This window comes from Phragmites australis, chromosome 24 (genome assembly GCF_958298935.1).
Source record: "Phragmites australis chromosome 24, lpPhrAust1.1, whole genome shotgun sequence".
NCBI classification, from domain to species: Eukaryota; Viridiplantae; Streptophyta; class Magnoliopsida; order Poales; family Poaceae; genus Phragmites; species Phragmites australis.
In genome coordinates, this window is record NC_084944.1 from 16,841,190 (window position 1) to 16,850,241 (window position 9,052).

General features: G+C 62.9%; 1 protein-coding gene across 1 annotated transcript; it reads left to right on the forward strand.

Annotated features, from left to right (window-relative positions):
- Window positions 1-807: 807 nt before the first annotated feature.
- On the forward strand, window positions 808-1,701 carry LOC133907215 (uncharacterized). Its single transcript, XM_062349226.1, has one exon. The coding sequence runs from the start codon at window positions 808-810 to the stop codon at window positions 1,699-1,701; it is 894 nt and encodes a 297-aa protein (XP_062205210.1).
- The last annotated feature ends 7,351 nt before the right edge of the window (window positions 1,702-9,052 follow it).

Here is a 9,052-nt window from a genome sequence, read left to right on the forward strand (position 1 = left end):
GACAACGTGCTATCGGAGTCCCGGTTCGTGAACGAGGAGGTGGCGGATAAAGTGCGGAAGATGATGGTGCCCGAAGGCCAGCGGGAGGCCTTGGTGGTGAGGCCGGCGAGCTTCCCGCCGATGACGGACCAGCCGGGGTGCACTGTTCTCTTCGCCTCCTTCGTGGCGGCTGGGCTGGGGCCGCCGTTCTCGACCTTCTTCCTCCAGATCCTCAACACGTTCGGGATCCAATTGGTGCACCTCAGCCCAAACTCGGTCGTTGCCTTGGCGATCTTCACCCACTTCTGCAAGATGTTCGTGGGGGTGCCGCCGTCGGTGTCGCTCTTCTGACATTTCTTCGTGCTGCGGCTGGCCGGGAAGAAGAGGGGCTTCTCCACCGCAGACGTCGCCGGCTGCTGCAATTTCCGGCTGTGGGACAGCCTGGTGGAGGAGTACATTCCCCAGGTGCTGAGGAGTAAATGGGACGACTGGCGGCGCGACTGGTTCTACGTCGACGTTAGTCCCCAAGACCACCTTACGCAGCCGGACATGGCGGCGGAGCCTCAAAGGTCAATCTGGGAGGCGCCGCCGCGGACGGACAAGCGGATGGAGCCGGTCCTGGATTGCATTGACTTCCTGCGCCAGGCCGGCCTTACTTCGGTGATGGTGGTGGTGGACTACCTGCGCCGCCGCCTGGCGCCTCTGCAGGAGCGGGTCCGCCCCTGCTGGATGTACACAGGCTCCCAGGACATCACCAGGACCCAAATCAACGCGGAGTGGGACCTGGACGATGCGGCGCTGGGGGGCCTGCTCCGGGTGGTGACCGGCATGGAGGACCTGACCCGGGCAGAGCTTCCCTGGGAGCAACTGGTGCTTTGCGCTGACCCGAACCGGGTGGCGCTACAAAAGACACTGCTGGAGTTCGACGCCCAGGGGCTGGTCGACCGACCAGGGCACCAGAACCCCGAGACTATCCAGATTCCCGGGGTGGATGAGGTGACCGGCTGCGCTTCGAGTGCCTCCGGCGGGAGCGCCGCTAGCAGCAGGCCGCAGACGAGCGGCATGGGGGCTGCGGGCGGCCCGGCGCAGAACGGTGGCGCGAGCGCCACGGGTAGCAGGCCGCAGGCCAGTGGCGCGGGCGCCAGGACGCAGAACAGCAGCGCGGGCGCCGCGGGTGGCAGGCCGCAGGCCGGCCGTGGGGCTGCCGCAGGCAACAGCCGCCAGGCCGGTGGAGGAGGTGCCGCCGGCAGTGGGGCGGCGACAGCGCCGGGGGACAAAGGGAAACGCCCCCGGACTTTCGTTCCTACACCGACGTCCTCGTCGTCGCTGTTGCCTCCGCGACAGCGGCCGCTGGCTGGCGGCGCGAAGGAGGGAGGTCGGGGCGGCCAATCGTTCGGTGCGGGGTTTGTGACGGAGGTGGCATCTACAGTTCTAGAACCCAAAGACCAAGGCCGGCACTCGAGCGGGTCTACAGCGAGTGCCCAAGCTGGCCAACCACTGGCGACAGGCACCCGGGCGCCAGAGCCCAGAGACCAAGGCCGGCACAGGAGCGCGTGTACAGCGAGTGCCCAAACCAGCCCGCCACCGGAGAAGGACTCCGCGGTGGCCCCGCAGAGCCCCCCACCAAAGAGGAGGTGGGAAGATTCTGGGCCAAAGCCGTCGGGCCCGGAGTACAAGATCCCGGAATCACGATGGCAATACCGAAGACCGAAGACTGCGTAAGTTCTTCTTTTTCCCGAGCATGCTTCACCCAGAGTGAGTTAGGGGACTGACCTTACTTTCTCTTTCAGGCCGCCTAAGGACGCTGCCGGAGACCAAGGACGGCCGGAGGCGCCGAGGCCGGCTCCAGCCTCCGAGCCGAGCGCGCCTGAGCCAAGCGCGCCGGTGGAGCTGGAGTCGCAGAGCGCGTCGGCCGAACCAGAGCCGCAGGCGCCGCCCTGCCCCGAGCCAAGGGCAGAGGCCGCGCCCGAGCAACTGGCGCTGGCTGAGCCTGCCCCGAGCACCTCGAGTGTGGGGCGAATGGCCGCGTCGAGGGCGGTGCCTGCGTGGCAGCATTCGGGGACCCCGAGCACCTCGGCAGAGAGGGCTCGCAGGGGACCCAGTGCCCGGCTGTCGTCCAGCTGGGCCGTAGAACCCCTTCCGGACGTGCTAGGTAGTCGACGTCGTCGCGTCTTCGTTGTTCCTGTTCGCCTTCGGAGTAGGCATGCACCTGAGGGGAGCCAAGAGTGAGCTCGGAGGGGAGGACCGCCTCAGCGCCGTACACAAGGAAGAAAGGAGTCTCCCCGGTAGCGCGACTCGGCGTGGTCCGATTGGCCCTTAACACAGCAGGTAGCTCGTCAATCCATCCTTTCCCGTGCTTTGCGAGCATGTTGTAGGTCCGGGTTTTGAGCCCCTTCAGTATCTCCGCATTGGCGCGCTTGACCTGCCCATTGCTCCGAGGGTGAGCGACAGAGGCGAAGCAGAGCTTGATGCCGAGGTCCTCGCAGTAGTCCCCGAATAGGGCACTCGAGAACTGAGTACCATTGTCGGTGATGATCCGGTTTAGGACGCCGAAGCGACTGGTGATACCGCGGATGAACTGGAGCACCGTGTTCTTGGTCACCTTGACGACTAGAACCACCTCCGGCCACTTGGTAAACTTGTCGATGGCGACGTAGAGGTACTCATAGCCTCCGATTGCTCGGGGGAATGGACCCAGAATGTCCATCCCCTAGACCGCGAAGGGCCATGACGGGGGGATGGTTTGAAGAACCTGAGTTGGCTGGTGAATCTGCTTTGCATGGAACTGGCACGCCCTGCAGCGCCGAACCAACTTGGAAGCATCCCGGAGAGCTGTAGGTGAGTAAAAACCTTGCTGGAAGGCCTGTCCGACCAACGTGCGGAATGATGCATGGCCACCGCACTCGCCCTCGTGGACCTCAGCGAGAAGCTTGCCGCCTTCTACCCGGGTGATGCATTTCAGGAGGACGTCGCCTGTGCTGCACCGGTAGAGATCCCCATCTACTATGGCATAGCGTTTGGACTGCCGAGCAATTCTTTCACCAGAGGCATCATCCCCGGGGAGGAACTTTTCTTTCAAGTACCCTCGGATCTCGTCCATCCACGAGGCATCTTGAGAACAGCCAGCAAGCGCAGTGCACTCACCGAGCAGCGGCACCCTGTCGGGGCTTCCCACTGAGGGCACCACCGGGGTCCCCTGAACTAGGCTTGAGGTTTTCCCTTCGTCCTGTTCGACAGGCAGGACAGAAGGCCATGTGAGTCTTTCTTCAAAGACTCTGGCAGGGACGCGCGCACGGGAAGAGGCCAGGCGAGAAAGGTCATCGGCCAGAGCGTTGTCGCGGCGAGAGATGTACCGCAGCTCCAGGCCGTCAAAGTGCCTCTCCAACTTCCTGACTTCCGCCACGTACGCCGCCATTTGAGGATCCGTGCACTGGTACTCTTTCGACACCTGGTTGACCACCAGTTGCAAGTCTCCCTTGAACAGGAGGCGACGAATCCCGAGGCCCACCGCAGCCCGGAGGCCAGCGATGAGGCCCTCATATTCCGTCATGTTGTTGGTTGCTCGGAACTGCAGCTGCACGACGTACCGGAGTTCTTCACCCGTTGGGGAGGTGAGAACCACTCCAGCCCCCGCGCCTTTCAGTGTGAGGGAACCATCGAAGTGCATAATCCAGTACCCGGGCGCATCGTGCCCGGGATATGCGGAAATTTCTTCTTGGTCGGTCTCGGGAACGGGCGTCCACTCTGCCATGAAGTCAGAGAGCGCCTGGCTTTTGATCGCCAGGCGGCTGACAAAGGGCAGGTCAAACTCCGCCAGCTCCACCGCTCATTTGACGACATGCCCGGTGCCTTCTCGGTTCCGGAGGATGGGCCCCAGTGGGTACGTGGTAATCACCGAGACCTTGTGCGCCTGGAAGTAGTGGCGCAGCTTTCGGGAAGCAACGAGCACGGCGTAGAGCAGCTTCTGGGCTTGGGGGTACCTTGTCTTGGCATCTCGGAGGACTTCACTGACGAAGTACACCGGTCGCTATATACGGCGGGCCCGGACTATGGCTTCACCCGAGGGCCTGTCACAGCCCTCGAGCTCGGCGGCGTGGTCAGGGTTGGCCGGGTGCTCTGGCAAGTCTCCCTGGTCAGGAGGAGCCAAGTGCTTGGGCTCGACCCCCTGCTCGGGGGGAGCCGTGAGGACTGGGGAGTGCTCGGGGGCGGCCGGGAGCTGGGACCCAGCACCTTGCCCCGAGCACTCATCGCGCTCCACCACCAGTACCATGCTCACGACCTGAGGAGTGGCCGAGACGTAGAGCAGTAGTGGCTCGCCCACGGAGGGGGCCACCAGTACGGGCAGCGAGGTGAGATATTTCTTCAGATCGTGGAAGGCCTGCTCGGCCTTCGGCGTTCAGTCGAAGCGACCGGTCTTCTTTAGGAGCTTGAAGAGGGGGAGTCCTCGCTCCCCGAGTTTGGAGATGAAGCGCCCGAGGGCCGCCATGCAGCCGGTGAGACGCTGAACTTCCTTGAGTTGAGCCGGAGGTCGCATCTGCTCGATGACCCGGATCTTCTCTGGGTTGGCCTCGATTCCTCGGTTGGAGACCAAGAAACCGAGGAGCTTGCCCGCAGGTACCCCGAAGACGCACTTCTCGGGATTGAGCTTCAAGCAGGTAGTGCAGAGACTGTTGAAAGTCTCGGCAAGATCTTCAAGCAGGGTGGCGTGGTCTCGGGATTTGACCACGAGATTGTTGATGTAAGCCTCGACGTTGCGGCCAACCTGCGAGTCAAGGGTGATGCGGACAGCGCACTGGAAAGAAGACCCAGCATTGCGCAAGCCAAATGGCATCGATACATAGCAATAAGTCCCCACCGGAGTGGTAAAAGAGGTTTTTCTTCATCCTTTATGGCCATGAGAATTTGGTGATAACCAGAGTTTGCATCTAGAAAACATAAAAGATCACATCCCGCGGTTGCATCTACAATCTGATCTATGCGGGGTAAAGGAAAATGATCTTTTGGGCAAGCCTTGTATAGGTCGGTGTAGTCCACGCACAGGCACAGCTTACCGTTGGCCTTCGGGACGATGACTGGGTTCGCCAGCCACTCGGGGTGGAGGACTTCTTGTATGAATCCGGCGTCAAGGAGCTTACTTACTTGCTCCCGGATGAACTCCTGGCACTCGGGCGCCTGCCACCGGACTTTCTGCTTCACCGGCCGTGCGTCCGGGCGCACAGCCAGGTGGTGCTCGATCACCTCCCAAGGGATCCCGGGCATATCGGATGGTTGCGATGCAAACATGTCGACGTTAGCCCGGAGGAAGGCGACGAGCGCGCTTTCCTATTTGCCGCCCAGGTCGCCGCCAATTCGGACAACCTGGGAAGCGTCTTCGCCCACCACGACCTCCTTCGTAGGAACGGAGGCGTCGGTAGCGAGTCGGAGTTTGGATGAAGAGGGTCCCGGGCCCCCTGGATGACCTTCGACCTCGGTCCTCGCTGAGACCAAGGCCGAGTATAATTGCTCGGCGCAGGAGACGGCGTTGCTGGTCTCGGCAGACACGGAGATGGGGCCCGCAGGGCCCGGCATTTAACCGTGAGGTACGCGTAGTGGGTGACCACTATGAACCGAGCGAGCGCCGGGCGGCCGAGGATGGCGTTGTAGGGGAGGTGGAGCTCCACAACGTCGAAGATGACGTTCTCCGTCCGGAAGTTGTCCCGGCTCCCGAATGTCACGGGCAGCTCGACCTGCCCGAGGGGCAGGGAGTGCCCGGGTGCCACCCCGTAAAAGGGGAGCGATGGCTTTAGGCACCTAGAGGGCACCTGCAGCTTCTCAAAAGCCTCCTTGGAGAGGAGATTAAGGCTTGCGCCCCCCGTCGATCAGCACTCTGCTGACCTTCACATTGCAGATGGTGGGGGACACTACTAGGGGTAGTCGCCCCACGCCTACAGTACTGGCGGGGTGGTCGACCAGGGGTAGTCGCCCCACGCCTGCAGTACTGGCGGGGTGGTCGGCCAGGGGTAGTCGCCCCACGCCTGCGTCCGACCACTTCAAGGGCCTTGCGGCCTCTTCGCTCGGGGTCGCCGAGCACACCTCGTGCTGCATGGTCTTGACGCTGCGGCGGTGTGCTCGGGCTCCTGGAAGCTGAGCTCTTGGTTGTCGGGGGTGGCTCTTCGTCGCCGCCCCTGCGGGGCTCCTCGCGGTCCCTCTGGCGCTGCTCGATGAGGCCTTTGACCGTGCGGCACTCCGTGAGGTCATGCCACTTGGTCTGGTGGATATGGCACCACTTCCCTGGCTCGAGCCTCGCAGGAGCGGGGGCCCTTGCCAGAGCGGGAGCCCTTGCGGGAGCCGGAGCCCTAGGAGGGGCTCGGGCCAGAGCCCTCGTGGGTGCGGGCCGTCTGTCGGTGGCCGCCCGGCGTGCTTGCCGGCGGTAGGGTTCCTGGGCCGGCCCATGGGCGGGGCCCAAGGCTGGCTCGACGGGGACAACCTCGCGCCTCCTTCTCTTTTTCTTTTCCCGCCTGTCGGAGCGGGAAGGACCTGGTTGATCGGCGGCGGGATGCTCAGGGCGCGGAACATGCCATGCCCGAGCCTCCGCCGCCTTGGCGCACTTGTCGGCCAGCGCAGAGAGCTCCGCGGTGGTTTCGACCTCGTGCGTTCCCAGCTTCTCGAGCATCCGCTCGTCGCGGACACCCTGCCGGAACGTGACAATAATAGCGTGGGGGGTTATCCGCGGGATGGTGTTGCGGACCTGGCTGAAGCGCTGTATGAAGCGCCGCAGCGTCTCCCCCTCCTACTGCTTGACGGCGTGGAGGTCGCACTCCAGGCCGGGGCGCGTGAACGTGCCCTGAAAGTTTGCCACAAACTGGTGACAATGATCATCCCAGGAGCCGATGGACCCTGGGGGTAAGTTCATAAGCCAAGAGTGGGTAGAGCCCCTCAAGGCGACATGGAAGTAGTTGGCCATCACTTTTTCACTGCCGCCAGCCACTTGGACAGCAGTGGTGTATATTTGGAGGAAGTCGACGGGGTCGATGGACCCGTTGTACTTCTCCGGCAGTTCTGGCTAGAACTTGGTGGGCCATTTGACCCGACGGAGCTCGCTGGTGAAGGCATGGCAGCCGATGTCGTACCCTGCGGCGTGGGCAGCGCCCTTAGGCAGTGAACGCCGGCGAGCCAGGGAGCCCCGGTGGTCGTGGGCCGGCAGGGAGGAGGCCTGGTCCACGGTTTCAGCCTCATGCCGGGTCTCCCACTGGCGCTCGAGGGTAACGCGCGTGTCTTCGACGGCCCTCCGCTCATTAAGGTGTAAGCGGGGGTCCTGAGCTCCGGTAGTGGCCAGGGGGGCGACGCTCCGCTTGGAGGCCCCCCGGCCAGTGCGACCGCCACCTGATGATGGGCCGGTCTTGGCTGCGCTGAGGTGGGAGGTAGCGCGGGAACTTTCGGCCAGCACCTGGCGGTGAGCCGTGTCGACCAAGGCGGCCACCTCCTGGAGCCAGCGGTCTTCCGGGGTTTCCCCCACCGCCTGGACTGAGGGGTGCCTGAGGAGAGCTTGCGCCGCGAGCAGCGCGCTCCCAGGACTGGCCTCACCGAAGGCGAGCCTACGCCGCAACGGTGCCTGGCGCTGTCCAGACGTGGATCTGGCGGTGGGAGTTTCGGCCACCTGCTGAGGGTCAGACGGTGCGCCTGCGACGGTGGCAGCGGCCCTGCTGGGCCCAGCGCCATGGTCCCCCGGGAGGGGAAAGCCGTGCGTGCGGACCACGACTGTTGCTGGGAAGCAGCAGCGATTGGGGCCTCCTGAGCGAGGGGCTCCATTTCCTCACTAGAGCTGGAGCCGGCGCACTGGAGACGATGGCCACTAGCCATTTTTTTCTGGAGGAGAAGACAAACAAACAAATTCAGGGATGTAACCCCCCTACCTGGCGCGCCGGCTTTCGGAGTGTTAGCTCCTATCGCAGGGATCCTGAGGGACCCCTTTTTAGAGATTCGGCAGAGGGGATGATTCTGAATATGTTTGCTGGAGAAATAAATGGATGTAAATGCGATGGTAGGTGGGGTGGAATGATCTAATGCAGAAAAGAGTAAATGCGCTGGGGGCATTTTTAGACAGGTTCGGGCCGCACTGCGCGTAACACCCTACTCCTGTGTGGATGCTATAAATGCCCTGAGAATGTCTCTCAGGAATGTGCTAGTTACAAGAATGTCTGTCTATCCTAGAGCCTTGGGCTCCTTGTTCTTCGGTTTCTATGCTCGTACGAAGGTGTTCTTCGATCTCTGTTGGATTCTATTGGCTCTATGTGCGCTTGTCTGAGCTTGGACTTCAGCTGTCTGTTCGATCTGCCTCTGTCTTTGTCCGTGCTGCCGGCTGCTTTAAATACCCACCGGCAGTAGCATGCCCCGAAAGAGAGGGTGCGAGTTCCAAGGCACCATAAATGGAAAGGGCGTCATCATAGCCTCTGCGCGAAGTGACGGGGGTTGAAAACGCGCCCCGCGCCCGGTCTTCAGTCATCATGATGGCGTTGGCAACGGGCGCCGTGGAGAGGGCCCACTGGGCAGCCGCAGAGCGGCCCGGCGTGCCTGCCCGGTCTTGTTCGCCTGCCATAGTAGCGTGGCAGACGGAACACCTCGGGCCTCGCGATGCTATCCCGAGGCGCTCCGGATGGCACGGGATGGGACCCGTGCATTAAATGTCCCCACGCCCTTCTGTAAGAATATGGCAGGAACTGACACCGAGCGTGGCGGGAGCAGTTGGAGGTGACAGGCCACGCGCGCTCTTAAATGCGGCATTGGGCCTTTCACTGGCTGACACCTCATCGCTGGACCCCTGTGGGGGCCACTGACGGGGGGCTTCCTGGGTCATCGGGGAACCGAGTGCTCGGGGGTCACTGTTCACCTCCCCAAGCACTCTCTCTCGAGAGCGCCCTCTTTTGGTCATTAGGGAACCGAGTGCTCGGGGGCCACTATTTATGGCCCGAGCACTCTCTCCCGGACTTAACTATATGGATCCTCGGGGAACCGAGTGCTCGGGGGCCGCTTCTTGCAGCCCCGAGCACTCTCTCTCGGAACGACCTTCCTTGGGTCCTCGGGGTACTTGGGTGCC

Bases quoted from the DNA above. Each gene is read 5' to 3' on its own strand.
- LOC133907215 (XM_062349226.1), top strand. From the start codon at position 808: ATGGAGGACCTGACCCGGGCAGAGCTTCCCTGGGAGCAACTGGTGCTT.